Source organism: Alligator mississippiensis, chromosome 1 (assembly GCF_030867095.1).
Source record: "Alligator mississippiensis isolate rAllMis1 chromosome 1, rAllMis1, whole genome shotgun sequence".
Lineage (NCBI taxonomy): Eukaryota > Metazoa > Chordata > Crocodylia > Alligatoridae > Alligator > Alligator mississippiensis.
The window spans coordinates 207406159-207421426 of NC_081824.1; the positions used below are offsets into that span (position 1 = coordinate 207406159).

At 47.8% G+C, this 15268-nt stretch overlaps 1 protein-coding gene across 9 annotated transcripts in view; it reads right to left on the reverse strand.

The window, feature by feature from the left end:
• Positions 1-15268, reverse strand: part of CCDC88A (coiled-coil domain containing 88A) — a 196003-nt gene that overhangs the window by 36305 nt on the left and 144430 nt on the right. For all 9 annotated transcript variants that reach the window (XM_019500730.2, XM_019500729.2, XM_006274434.3 and 6 more), the window contains exons 18-19: positions 13919-14095; positions 10699-10860 (exon numbers count right to left, since the gene is read on the reverse strand). In XM_019500730.2, the coding sequence (XP_019356275.2) occupies positions 10699-10860; positions 13919-14095 (339 nt within the window). The remainder of the gene's footprint in view (positions 1-10698; positions 10861-13918; positions 14096-15268) is intronic.

Here is a 15268-nt window from a genome sequence, read left to right on the forward strand (position 1 = left end):
TAAGGGAGATCGCTTCTCGGCCTCTTGAAGGCTCAAATCAGGTTAGCAGATGGGCCTAGGTCCGGCTGCTGCCTGGTTGGGCCTCGAGAGGCCGGGCGTCGGGAGCGGAGATGGCAGTGCAGATGACGAGTGCGATGAAGAAAATGGTGAGGCGGACGGAGGTCAGTGAGCAGAGGAGATCGGAGAGGACGGAGGTCGGTGAGCAGAGGAGATCGGAGAGGACGGAGGTCGGGGAGCAGAAGAGATCGGAGAGGACGGAGGTCGGGGAGCAGAGGAGATCGGAGAGGAGACAAGGAGACCCAGGAGAGAGCGGGGAGAGCAGTCGAACCATCGGAGGAGGCGAGTGGAACAAAGAAGGAGGTGAGCAGACGGCGGCGGTGGAGGGTTGGAGTATCGTAGGACGCCGGGGGAAGGTCCAGCTGGGAGTGGGGGGGAATGGGAAGACCCCCAAAGAGGGCGGACCGGCGGCGGCGATGGAGGGCGGACGGAGGAAGGAGGCCAGGCAGGAGAAGGAGGTGGCAGGGACGGCGAAAGTGGTGGACACAGAGAGGGAAGAAGACGACCGAAGGAGGGATGTTCATTGGAAGGTGAAGGTGACTCTGGAAAGGGAAGGATTTCAGGGAGCAAAGACTTTGAGCCGCTGGGACTTTATGTCTAAAATCTTGTTGGGAGTCCTGAAGGTGCAACCCGTAGACTTAGTCCGCGTGGTAGCATTCGATAACTATCAAGAGTGGCATGTGTCCTTTTGGAACGCAAAAGCATATAATGCTTTTTGGGATGCCCACGGGGCGGCCGTGGAGCTGGGGGTGCTGGAGGGGCTGAGGTTTGAGGTGGGCCAGAAGACGTAACGAGCAGTGTATATAAAAATGTATATGGATATGGTGGAGGAGGGAGATGTGGTGAACTGGCTGGAAGCAAGGGTGCAGCAGGTGAAAATGGTGGAAAAGTGTTTTGACCGGTGGAGGGTTTGGATGGGGGTGGGGTGGAGGGCACGAGTAATCTTACATGAAGAAATGGGGAATCCAGGGGGTGTGAAGCACTTGCTACCAGTTGTGCGAATGGGGATGCATAAGGGTTACATTACATATAATGACCAGCCAAAGCTGTGTAGTAGGTATGGGTTGGGGGGGCACTTGGTGGCGTTTTGTGCTTTAACAATTTGTTTTCAGTGTAGGGGCACGGGGCACAGGGCACAATTCTGCACTGAGAAACTGGTGTGCACGGGGTGCAAGTGAGAGGGGCACTTTCAACGAGATTGCCTGTTCTCGTATGCTAACAGAGTACGGGTACAAGAAGACCGTGGGGAACAGAGGGAAGAGGCGGAACGAGGGGATGGGGAACACCTGGAGGCGCGGGTGGAGGAGGAGGAATTGATAAGAGAAGAAACACCTGAGGGGGAGGGAGGACAAAGACAACAAATTGAGGAAGCAGTATTGGGGTTGGTAGAGGAAGAGTTATTAGAAGGAGAGAAGAAGGGGCAGAAGGGAGAGGAGGAAGGAGGGGCAGAAGCTTTAAAACACCTGAGAGGGATGGTGGAACATTTGAGGGAAGCGGAAACACCTGAATGGGGGAGCTGGGCGGAAGAAATGGAAGCCCTGGAAAAAGGGTAGGAAGGGAGCTTAAAGAAAAGGAAAAAGCAAGGGGGGGTGAAAGGGGGTAACAAAAGAGTGGGAATGGAAACGGAAGTGGGGGATTTGGGAGAGATGGGGAAAGAGGGAAGAGGGAAAGGGGGACAAAAGAACAAAGGGAGGGAGGGAAGAGATGGGGTGGGGGGGAGAGAGGAGGGGGGGCGGTATTTGAGTCCTGGAGCGGTGGAAAGGTTGGTCGTAACAACGGGAATATGGAGACAAGGGATGGTGTCTCCAGGGGATGGGTCTGAGAGCGAACTGGAGAGTGGGAGTGGGATAGAGGGGTGAGGAGACAGAAGTGGGTGGTTTTGTTTTTGGAAAAATTTGAAATGGCGGTGAGGATAGTTTCACTAAATGTGAGGAGTTTGTTAACAAGGAAAAGGTGGGAGAGGGTGGGGGGGTGGTTAGAAACACTGGAAGTGGATGTGATTTGTGTTCAAGAATGCGGGATAGGGTGGGAAAGGGGTTATGGGTTCCTGAGGAAACGTTGGGGAAAGGGGCAGTCTTGGTGGGCCGGGGTGGGAGGGAACAGAGTAGCGGGGGTGGGTATTTTGCTGAATGGGACACGGGTGAGGGTGATTGGGGTGGAGACACTAATTGAGGGGCAGCTGCAGCATATGAAGGTGGAGGTGGGGATCTTTAATGTATACACACCGGCGGTGAAAGCTGAACGAAGGGAATTCTTTAGGAAGTTGGGGATATGAGGGGGAGGGAAGAAGGTTGTTGTGGGGGATTTTAATTGCATTATAGAAGGGGATAGGGAAGGGAGTGTTGGGGGTGGGCATTTGGACACTACGGGGAGATGGTTGAGTAATTGGATTCGGGAAGAGGGGTTGCAGGATGTGTGGGAGGGGGAGCGGGTGGGAACAAGGATGGATCCGGGAGGAAGAAGGGTGTCACGGATAGATTTTGTGTTTGTGTCGGGGGGGGGGTGAGGGTGAAGGGTAAGGAAACGGGAGAGGTGGGGTTTAGTGATCACAAGTGGCTGAGGGTGGATTTGCGGGTTGGGGAAGGGGGGGGAGAGGAAGGGGAGTGTGGAGATTAAATACTAGGGTGTTGGGGGACGAACGGGTGTGTGAGGCTTTTGGGAGGGAATATGGGAGGTGGAGGACAACAAAGGCTCTTTTCAAGTCAAAATGGGAGTGGTGGAGAACAACAAAAGAGAAAATTCAAAAGTGGTTTATACGAGTGGGGAAGCAGAAGGCATGGGGAAGGAAAAGGGAATTGGGGAGACTACAGGGGAGGGTGCAGGATTTGGTTCGGGAGGCGATGGGGGGGAAGGATGGGAAGCGGGAATTGGGGGAGGCGAAGCGGGCAGTAGAAGAGTGGTTTTGGGGGAGGGAGAGGTTGTTTTTGGCACGGGCACCGTGGGTAGGGGAGGGGGAGGAATGGGGAAAATACTTTGCTGAGAGGGTAAGGAAAGGGAGGAGGGAGGTGGAGGTGGTGGTTACGGGGGAGGGGGTGCAGACAGAAGAGCAACGGGAGTTGTTGAGGGAGGTCACGGGTTTTTATTCAGGGTTGTATAGGAAGCGGGAGGTGGACAGGGAGATGGGGGAGAGGTTTTTGGGGGAATTGGAAGGGAGGGTAGGGGAAGGGGGGGAGTGGACTTGGAAAGGGATATGAGGGAGGAGGAGGTGAGGGAGGTCTTGGGGGGAATGAAAAGGGAGAAGACACCTGGGTTGGACGGACTGCTGAAGGAGTTTTATGAAAGGTTTTGGGAGCTGGTGGGGGGGATGTGGTGGAGGTGTTTCAAGAAATTATGGAGACGGGGGTAGTGGGGGAGGGTTTTGTGGTGGGGGTGGTGTTGTTATTATATAAAAAGGGAAATAGGGAGGCGCTCACGAATTGGAGGCTGATCACTTTGTTAAATGTTGATTGTAAGTTATTTGCAAGGGTGTTGGCAATACAGATGGGGAGGGTGTTGGGGGAAGTGGTGGGGGAAGATCAGACATGTGGGGTGAAGGGCAGAAGGTTGGTTGATACGCAGTGGGTATGGAGGGGTGTGTTGGAATATGTGGGAGAGAGGGGGTGGAGGGTGGTGATGGGGAGCATGGACTTGGAAAAAGCGTACAACAGTTTGGAGCACGGGTTTTTGTTCAAGTTGTTGGGGCGGATGGGGTTTCCTGGGAAATTTGTGGGGTGGGTGAGGGCACTATATGGGGGGGCACAGAGTAGGATTCTGGTGAAGGGGTTTTTGGGAGAGGAATTCCAGGTGGAGAGGGGGGTGCGCAAGGGGTGCCCCCTGTCTCCAGGTTTGTTTATATGTGGTATGGAGCCACTGGCACAAAGGATGAGAAGGGATGGGAGGGTGAGGGGAATTCCGATACCGGGAGGAGGGGAGTTGAGGGTTAGCTTATACATGGATGATGTGAGTTTCATGGTTCGAGATGAGGGGGCTTTAAGGAGGGTGGTGGAAGGAATTAGGGAGTATGGGGAGGCGGCGGGGCCACAGGTGAACAAAGGGAAGAGCGCTTTGTTGGTGGTGGGGGAATGGAGGGGTTTGGAGGAGGAAGGGTGGTGGGTGGAGAGGGAGGGTTTGAAAGTATTGGGAGTGTATATGGATGTGAGGGGGAAGGGGGAACAGGCGTGGGAGGAGGTTCGAGGGAGGGTGAGGAAAGCGGCAGGGATATGGGGGACTAGGAAACTATCATTTAGAGGGAAAGTGGGGATTATAAAGCAGTGTTTGTTGCCAGTAGTTTTGTTTGTAGCAATGGTGTACCCGCCCACCTGGTTGCAGGTGAGGCAGGTGCAAAGGGAAATGTGTCTTTTTTTGGGGGGGGGAGACGGAGAGGGTGGCGAGGAGGGAGATATACAAGAGGGAGGATCTGGGAGGGTGGGGTGTTCCAGAATTAGAAGTCTTTTTGTATGTGCACTTTTGGAAAGGGGTGGTGAGGGCTGCGGGGTTGGAAGGGAGGAAAGTGGGGGCAATGTGTAGATACTGGGCGGGAAGATTTTTGAGAAGGTTGGGGCTATATGGAGGGAGGTGGATGGGGCTGTGGGCTGAAAGACCGGTGAGGTGGTATGAGCGGGGATGGGGGTTTTTGAGGGCTGGAGGGTTTAGGGTGGGAGGGGTTGAGAGAAGCAAAGAGGGTATTGAGGGAAATTCGGGGGAGGGACAAAATGGCGGATATAGGGGAGGTGGCGGAAGGGCAGGTGGGGAGGGTCTGGAAGGGGATAGTGGGAAAGAGGTGGAAGGGGGAGCACGAGGATTTTGCGTGGAGGGTTGTTAGGAAGGTAATACCGGTGAGGGCAGAGCAGAGGAAATGGGGGTTGTTGCAGTCGGGGGAGCGCCCGAGGGAATTGTGCGGGAGGGAGGAAACGGTGTTGCACGTGTTATGGGAGTGTTTTTATGCAGAGAGGGTTTGGCAGCGGGTGGCAAGTTTCTGTAAAGCGATAGGGTGGGGGGATTGCGTGAGTTATGAGGGGGCGGTGTATGGTCTGGTAAAGCATAAGGTGAGGGAGTGGGAAATTCGGATATTGTTATTGTGTACACGGGTGGCGGTGTGGAAAACAAGGTGTCTGCTGGTTCAGAAGGGGCTATATTTCACTTCACAGGAATGTGTGTGCTTAGTATACGCGGAACTGGAGTATTATAGGAAGAAAGGGGAAGGGGAGTGGGAAGATATTGATTGGAGAAAGTTGTTTGAGTAGGAAGGATTGAAGGGGAAGGGAAGGTTTAGGAGGAATAAGGTTATGATGTATATTGTGTGTTGGGGGAAAAAAATGTTTTTGAGCTGATTATGTAAAAAGGGGAGAAGTATTTCTTTGTTTGTTTGGGAATTTTATGTTATGATGGGATGTGTTGTCTTGAGGTTGAAGAGAGGAAAGTTGGTGTTTTTGTTGGTCGAGTTGAAATTCTTATGGTTTTGATACTTTGTAATAAAAAAAAAAAAAATCTTGGAGGTAAGAGCAAGAGCTGTAGGGGATGGTCAGGAGGCTCTTGGTCCTGGGCACGACCTAAAACTGCACCTTGCTGAGAGTGGGTGGCCTGGTGGGGCTCTCAGTGGTGTGGGAGCCCCCAGGAAATGCCAGGCCAGTTACCACCCCAGTGAAAGACAGGTGCCTTAAACCTAGCCCTCATCTTTGGGTCTGTCTGGTCACATTGGAGGTAGTAGGGCCAGTCATGGCTGCGGACACCTGAGCCTTGTGGGGTGCAAGACCCTGAGGAAAGGTAGTTAGGGCCAGGCATGGCTACGGCCACCTGAGCCCACCAGGGAGGGAAGCCTTGTGGTCCAAGTGAAGGGGCTTTGTGGAGCCCCAGTGAGGGGGCAGAGATGAGGAACCCCTGTGAAGGAGGGGGAAACCTGAGGGCAGAGAGCCCAGTATGTTTATTTATATATATATATATATATATATATATATATATATATATGAGAGAGAAAGCACAATGACATGCTCCTCTGGTGGGGGAGTGAGTGTCCCCATGAGACCCTGGAACACTAGTTGTGGTGTGAGTTACCCCAGCTCCCACAACAGGGTGGGTTAACCCCTAGCAGGGCCAGAAGGCAGACCCAGGAGCGAGAGTGGGGCTAAAAGCTCAGAGGCCTGATTATAGAGTACCCTTGACTGGTCAATGCTGGGGCCAGGACCAGAATGGCCAAAAGGGCCAGGGGCCCACCGCAAGGAATGCCCAGAGCTGAGGGCCTGGGGTTCCGACTGGCCTTGGAGGTGAGGCCAGGGCCTGTGTAGCCAAAGGTCCAGAGGGGACCACACCCAAGAGGGGAAATAGTTTCAGGGAGCTAGGCAGCTGCAAATGAGGGTGGGGTAGGTCAGCTGATTGGAGGGATATTGGAGTCCTGATATGAGGATTCTGGGGCCCAGTGTGGGGCCGGTGAGATTAACAGCTGGATGCCATCTGCGAGGCTTGAGCTGCGGTGTAGGGGAGGACTGGAGCCACAGATAGAGCCCCCTGACATCGAGGCAAGAATGGGCAGCCTCCTGCCTTAATTAACATCATGATTAATTAAGAACAAAGCATGGCAGGAGAGTCAAGTGGGTGGCATGCCCAAACTAGCATTGTGGCTAGTTGCGGAGGCCCACTTTGCCACACTCCTCCACTGCTGCAGCAGGAAAAGAAGTGGCAAGTAGCAAGCAATGGGAGGCAGGTAGTAGGGGAAGCAGTGGGGTAAAACAGGTGTGGGAGGGGTCAAGCAGCTTGCTCCTTGCCTCCTATTCTCCCCACCAACCAACACTTGCTCACTTCTGCTGCCCCTATTGTTGCAAATGGACCAGGCTGGGGCTATGGACCCTGCCCCAGGCTACAATGGGGATGGAGCCTGCTAGCACTGCAGCAAGAATACGCGGGGAAGTGGGGGAGAGGGCAGAGCGGGAAATGGAAGAGGCAGCAGGGGGCTCAACACTGCAGGAGGGCAGGCAGCAGCTCAGGTCAGGGCTGGAAATGAAGCAGCTGCCTGCCCCCCAAACTCCTCATACTCAATTCCAAGACCAGGGGCTTCCCCTCCATGTTAAATGGGGAAAAAGCCTTGTCTTGGAATTGAGTAAATATGGTATGTAGTCTCAGATGATGAAATGGCCACAAAGTCAATTCTGGGCCTGTCTATCCTAGAGCATGAGCATGTTCTAGGAGCATAGGTTGGAGCATGTCATGCCCCTTCCCCCCAGTTTGTGTGGAAGTGCTGGAAGTTCACCAGTGAGACTTCTCCAGGTTCATGCCCCATAATTCTCCTTGAGCTCTCTCTAGGGGAGGTAGGGTGTCCCTGTCCTTTCCAAGACCAGCTACTGACAAATTCACTGTTGTCCAAGAAATACCACTTCCTTCGCAGATTGTGAAAGACTCTGCCTTTTGCCTCTAAGACGGCCACATCAGAAACAACTTTCAACTGGCACTAGTTACTTGTATGAGCATGGCTGCCTATTTATAAGCAGCCTTTTCAGTGCCCAGGAGGCTCTTTGCAGGACGGATGCCTCCCTGTCTAGCCCCATGTTTCTGGCTCCTTGCTCCTGGTTCCAACTTATGTACTGCTGGTTCCTGACCTGCTTTGCTGTTAGCTGCTGGCTCCTGACCCTTGCTTCTGGCACTTGCCTTTATCTGCTCTTGATCCCCTGGCTCATGACTAATATCAAACCTCATTGTCCACATACCCATTGCCATCTGACTCCAGGGTGATCAATCCAAGACAATTTTTTTTTTTTTTTTTACTGATAATTTGCAAACTTTTTAGTGCCAATGAAAAAATTTTATTGGCACATGTTTTTACTAGCACATGTCTTGTATAATGGAAATGTAACCCTTCTGATAGACTTGGGACAAAGCTCAGTTCAATTTTAAGGGTTTAACACCAATCATAATAAAAAAGTTTAGCTGACAGTAAAAAGTTTGATTGACAATAAAAAATAGTTTTTTGGGATGGCAACCCTGCATGACTGCAGCAATATTTTTATACGGTGCTGCCCCCAGCTTACGGGTCCTCTACTCACCCGCACACTCCAATACCTCCAACTGTACCCAATACTCTGCTGTCCCCTCCAGCCTACCTGAGCCTTATCCTTGATGGCCATGGTCCCCCATCCCAGCACAGACTAGCAAAGAAAGACTACTGTCTGCCTACCTGTGACCCAGCAGTGTTATAGGCAGGCAAAAGGAAAAAGCAACAGCATGTAATAGGAAGGAGAGAGAGGACTAAGAAGGCCTGAGACTGCTCATGCTCAGACACCAGGAGATGCTGCTCTATACTGTCTGTCCTTCATGCTTGCCTTCAGATTGTCTCATGAGGGGTCTTCAAATCAAGCTTTGGATGCTCACTTTTTAAATTTATTTTTAAGGATGGCTACTTTCTCTCTGAACAAAATACTGAATAGGTCATTCAAGAAGGGATATATATATGAATTTCTATAGTAAGGCCATTATTTATACCAGAGCTTTCCAACTTCTGTGCAGTCAGGGGCTGCAGAGCTCCTGAGCAACATGACAAGGCCACATTCTCCCTGCCCCCACTCCCTCCGGCATGCACTCCCTGGGCTCCATGGGCTCGCCATGCATGGGATGCAAGAAGGAAACAAAAGCTAGAAAAGGGAGACGGAGCCCCAAGATGCCAGCACCAGCAATAGTAGAGCAATGGGAAGAGCAACACCTAGGCTGCTGGAAACCTAGGAGCTACAAGTTCAGACCCCATGTGACCCACATGGGGCCTATGGGCCATGAGTTGGACAGCCCTGATTTATTCTATTACTGAATACCTTCTCTGGATATACCAGAACCAGGTAGGATAAACATGTACATTGGAGTTCTGTTTTGTTCACAGCTTCGACAGCTATAATGAAGAGAACTATGCACTAATCAGGTTTCAGTGTGTCATATATAAACTGCACTTGTAACAGAACTGTGTCCTCCTTCTTAGTATATGTAAGCAACCCCCCCTTCCTCATTTCTTGACTGTCTGGAGTTGTTCATCCATTCCTCTATATGTCCTTTAATTTCTAAATTCCATTCATGCTTGATCACATATACCATTTTGTTTACAAGTTCTTGTTAAATAGAGGATATTATACTACTTAACATTCCTTAATTTTCAGATCCCTAGAAAGCATCAGATGCAATTGCAGGAGAATTTAATACACTGAAAAAAGTGCATATTTAAATAGGTAAGTAGAGATGGAGGGCTGGCATTTAGAATTAATCCTTGATTTTCTCAAAAGTCAAAGTTATGCATGTAAATTAACCCTATTTTCATAACTGGATTATCTTGATAAAATCTCACCTCATTAATTTCCAAGCTCTTTTGCAAGTTCTCTTTCAATGCATTCACACTTACTTTTTTTAGTATTATGTGGAATTTTAGATTTTATTAATTCTAACTCGCATATATGTTAAAATATAAAATAATATGAATGACTTAAATATGGGTTAGACAGACACTTGGCTGAGGATGTTTAATCAGGGATGCTCCTGCCCTGATAAGGGGGTTGGATTAGATGACCCTGCGAGGTCCCTTCCAGCCCTACTTTCCTATGATCCTATGGTTCTATAAATAGTATACTGGTTCTTGGGTGCACTTTAATGTTTTTCTACTTTATATGAAAAGATAAGGTAAAATAGGATGTTGGAGACTGAGGGTGGAATTTTCCCTTTGTGCATTTAAATGATAGTTTCCTGGCCATCTACTTGTCTGTTACTGACACTTGCTCTCACTTGGCTATCACTTTGAATGCATCAGCTTGCAGATATATACTAAGCATGCACAGATTGCATTGGCCAGGCTTGTACACAGTTATGTTCATGTAGCCCACAGCCCACGTATATGCTTATCTGAGACTGTCCTGGAAAAATGATGAGGGAAAGTGACAGCAATCCTGAGCTGCTGCCCCTTGCACTTAATAGTCAATTAATGAAGAGCAGTTTAAAAGGGAAGTTTCTTCCTCATTGGGAGTCCAGACTAGAAGCCAGACTATGCTTCTTTCTATACCAGCAGCCATCACACTAAGCCACACACCACCTAGCTTGCTTGTTCCTTTGGGCTCCAAATGCCTCCCTCTCTTGACTGTCCTCAGAGAACCAGTCTCAAAACAAGAATAAGTAGAGGCTAATCCCTGACCTGTGGTGTGGCAATTAAAATACGGTGCTGGAAAATCAGAGATGTAGGTTCAGGCTCCCCCTGGGTGAGGCGGGTAGAGAGGGGTCTTAAACCTAGATCTCCTGCTTCCTGAGTAAGTTCCTTAATTACTTGGCTACTGGAGCTAAAATATGAAAGGATTCTTCTCTAGAATCCAGTATCTACTACTCATGAGTTTCTGACCAGCTACATTTTTTTGACTGAGATGCAGGCTGGCGTCTAGAATGGGCATGCACACATAGCTATGTACCAAAAATGCCACAGCTAAAAATATGCAATTTAGAAGCAAAAAGGAAACAGATTCCATCCTGAGTGACAATTTACATCCTGAGTACATTTATCTCCTGAGCATAAATTGCAAAGCTTTGATTTATTGCTTCGATTGCCATTGTACCTACTAGTGCTGTACAGTTAAAAAAAATCACTTGGCAGAAGGGAGAGTGCTGAAATCTCTCTTTAGTTTTAAACACATTGGGGAAAAGCAAAATAAAAAATATAACCTGAAGCTTGGCATTTTGAGTTTGCAGGGTAGTATTTTGCTCCTGTAAAGAAACAGTCTGTCTCTGAAGTGCCAGAATCTGAGCTTGTAGATTATTGTTCTGTGTCTCAAGTTGCTTTAGTTGAGTTTTCAGTGCTTGTTTCTCTGCCTGCAGAGTAGCATTCTTAAAAAATAAAAGATATCGAAAATGAGTCTCATGCACCAGCAATTACACATTATTCTACTATGGCAATATTTGCTTTAAATACAAACAGGCTGCAGTTAAGAGTTTCCCTTTAAATCACAAAAGAGGAAAATTTTCAGGTATCTGAACAATGTGGAAATGTTACCTCAAACTTTTCCTCTCCATTTTGGAGTGTAAGGAAGACTGTTTGGGGGATTTGGGAATAAGCAGAAAGATTATGTTTACATGTACACAAGGGGATCAGATGAGGATGCCAGTGGGAAAGGGGAAGACATGCATACTCTTCTTTGCTGCATGGCACTCTCATGTGTATGTACTAGTAGAAAGGATATATGTGGAGACAGAAAGGAACAAGCAGGGGAGAGGAAAGGAGTGTGTACCTCTGCACATTGAGATGGTAGGTAGGAAAGTAAGATAGTGTGTTTATGTGCAATGCTGAAGACAGAGCTGTGCAGGAACCATGACGGTTTCCAGAGTTACATAAATAGCTGGAAGTTCTCACCAATCCTCTTCAAAAGGTCTAACTGATTAGATCTCACTAAGCCCTATCTAATAAAACACCTGAAATTTCTAGGCTAGGCATTTCTTAAAAAATGAAATGTTACAAAAACTGAACCTGTTCACCCTTCACCTCTATATTCCAAAGGTGAAATTCTGGTCCCCTTAAATCCAGCTAAAGTTTAGACAATATCTGCAGGGAGAAAGGATTTCATCTCTAATCTCTGAAACATTTTGTCCAATGCTTCTCAAAATTTTTTTTAAAATGTTCCTATTCCAAGACCTAGAAATGCAAAAATTCAAGAACAAAAGACTCTTTTTCTGGGGGATTTAGAGGTATGAATTAATTAATTCTCAGAATAGAAAGTAACTCCAACCTTACTCTGGACCAGCGTTTCCCAACCAGTGTGCTGTCAGGCACATCCAGGTGTGCCACGGCATTTTGGGCTGCAGCCACGCCCCCAGCCTGGCTGAAGCCATGCCCTGCCCCTGCCTTCTGTTGCTGTGGACACAGACAGACAGGGAGTGTGGCTCCAGCCCAAAATGCTGTCCAACTGGCCGCCACCCCTCCCTGTTGACATCCGGCTGGCTGCACGCCACCCTAACCCCGCATCTGGTGTGCCATGGTTCTTTTTTATTTAGGCAAGTGTGCTGTGGGGTGAAAAAAGTTGGGAAACGCTGCTCTGGAGAACACTTTTCAAAGCACATACAAAAAGACAACTCTTAACAATCAATTTAGATCACTTCAGATGCTTTCAGAATTCAATCTGTGTATGGATACAGGGATACAAGACAGATTAACAGAAACTGAGAGAAGTGGAACAAATTTGTAAATCAGCCTATAATACATAAGGCAAGTATAGTAAATTATTACTATAGGACAAGATTTCATAAAATGGAATCTTAATGCTAGATTTGGAAGAAGATTTTTCAAAAGGTGAAAGAAAGAAGAAGGTGGTAGGCCTTTGATCTGGAGGGGGGCGGGAGGGGAAGAGAGAGAGGGGTGGCAGCAAGCCCCACCAGACAACACAGCCCATGTGAAGCCGCAGGCAGTAGCAGCAGGTAAGGGGCTTTTCCAGCATGCTCCAGCTGCCAGCGCACTGGGAAGGAGTGGGCAGACTAGGTATGGGTACTAGTCCCCCTCCTCCTCCTCCTTGCACCTCCCTTCCTACCTCCCTCCTGCCTTCCTGGTCCTGAGGCACCCCACCACTTCCCTTCCTTGCCCTGTACTAAACATTAACTGGTAATGCATTATCGGTATAAATATACTTATTGTTTAAACATTTAACCTTTCATATCCCTAGGTCCCATCTATGAAATTTTTGGTACTCTTTTTATTTTTTAATTTTGGCCATGAGTTTTCTTTGTGTCTCATCACTGCAGAATCCAAGTGTCTCAGGAACCTTAAGCAGACAAGGTTCCTTGGGTGAATTTGATATCTTTTATTAGACCAACCCAAATAGTTGGAGAATAGTTATTAAGCAAGCTTTCGGGTTCAAAAACCCTTTGTCAGGCTAAGGAAGTTTCAGCAGTTCGTGTATGCTCTTCCTGGATGGAATGAAAAGTAAAGAAGCCAGGGGCTGGGCTGGGGAGTCAGTTGCCAGGCAGATTATGAAGTATCAAAAATCCAATGTCTATGTTTAGTCCATGATCTCTAGTATCCAGGAGGCTGATGAAATGGAGCTCATAGGCTCATCTCTGGGAAGTGTTGTGTAAGTTTCCCTTTAGGATCAGGACTGAGAGATTGGAGAGAGAGTGGCCCTCCTGTGAGAAATGTGCCCCCACCGGTAATTAGGTATTTCTGTCTTTGATGGATTTCCGGTGTGCATTCATTCTGGTGCACAGTTGTTGTTTGGTCTCTCCTATGTATTTTCCATCAGGGCATTTGGTGCATTGGATGAGGTATATTACATTTCTGGAGGTGCAGCTGTAAGATCCAGGGATGCTGATGGCTCTGTTGTGGGGTATGGTAATTGTGGGGGTGGTGATGTGTTGGCAGGTTTTGCATTTCTTGTCATGGCACAGTCTGGATCCTTTTGGTGTGTTCTGGGCTTGAGGAAGTTTGCTTCTGGTGATGAGGTTGGCGAGGTTCGGTGCTGGTCTGAAGGCTAGGATGGGTGGCTCTGGGAAGATCTTTTTAAGAATAGGGTCTCTTTCTAGTATGGGTTGCAATTTTTTGAGGATTTTCCGTACAGGTTCAAGGGAGGGGTGATACGTCATAACCAGCGGTGTGCGATTTGTGGGGGTTTTTCTTCTGTACTGCAGCAGTTCTTCACATGGTATCTAGGTGGCTCTTTCAAACGTGCGATCTTCCTCTCTGGAGGAGTGTCCTTGTTGGGCGAAAGCCTTTTTTAAGATTGGTGAGGTGGCAATCCCGGGTGTTCTCTTCAGTACAAATGCGGTGGTATCCTTAGAAACCTTAATGAATTCATATCTGCTAGGCTCCTCAATTAGACAATAATTTGAAGTTCTTAGGAATCTTCTCTCTCATGTTTATGGAATATGAAACATAAAACAAGTAAAAATTAAAACAACTTACATTCCTTTCTACTTCAATTAATCTATCTTTAACCTTCAGTAGTTCTCTGGTAGTTTCTTGATTTTCCTTTTCCCATTTATTGACAGACTGATTTTCTTCACCAGTCCTTGGGGGAGAATTCTGTACCATTCTTTCCTCCTCCTGTCTTTGTTTGAGGGCTTCATAGTTTTTTTTCACCTAAAATCATTCAAGACAATTTTTGAAAAGAAAAGAAATAATTAAAAACAAGCATCTTTTCAACTACATAATCATCGTAGCTTGAACAAAATGGGAAACCGCATGAATATTTTAGTATTTACATTTTAGAACATAATTTGATCATTAAATTTTGTGTTTGCCTATGTATACATATTGAGGTGAGTGGGAGGTATATGCAAAATAAACGTATAGGCTAGATACTGACAACTGAGTCACGATAAGCACTTTTTAAAAGTTCTGAAATTGAAATTTCCAGCAAAGCAGAAATAACTACACCCCTGACTATGTATTTGATAAATTCTCTTTATTTACATTCTACTGTACCTTCTACTTCTAGAAGAGGATGGTTAGCCACATTATTTTCAAGTCAGGCAGAAGGAAGGTCAGGGTGACAAGAGGCTAATTAGCTCAGAAAGGCATGAGCTTTTGTAGGCAACAATATACTTAATCAGATGCATCTGATGAAGTAGGTTGTTACCTATAACAATCTAGAAGGGTAAATTTCATATTTGGCTATTCCATTCTAAATGTTTGTAAGTTGCGTCATAAAATTCTGTGTTTCTTGGGAAATGGGGATCTTTTGTCAAATCAAGACCCAAGTTCAGTCAAATTATTCTTTTCACACACCATCATTGAGGAAATATTCCCTGGCCTGTGATATATAACATTTATCTACAATCTGTCAATCTTCTCACTTATTTTAGATTTTATCTAGAGGTGCACTGATATCTTGGATCAGCACCAATATAAGGAAAATCGACAGTATCGGCAATTGCCTTTTTTTTTTTGGCTAATATGGCTGATAAATACCCTGTGCATGTGCGCACCTGCAGAGCAGCATGCAGGCAGCCAGGAGCACAGAACTGCAGTGTCATTGGCAATGTGTAGGGGGTGCATGCAGGTGTATGTGCACCCCTTGAGCTTGATGGTGCACCCCCAGGAAAAAGCACCACCAACACTGCCAGTGGTGTGTGCAGGCAGTTGCCACTCGCCACACCCCCAACACCTTGCCGCTGACAGGATCTGTGGGCAGTTCCCAATTGCCACTAGCCGCTGCTGCTGGTGTCTGTGGGTGGTCGCTGACAGCCGGTTGGCACTTGCTTGCCCCCCGTCACCCCCACAGTGCCGTGGCCACCTGCGGAAGCTCACCAC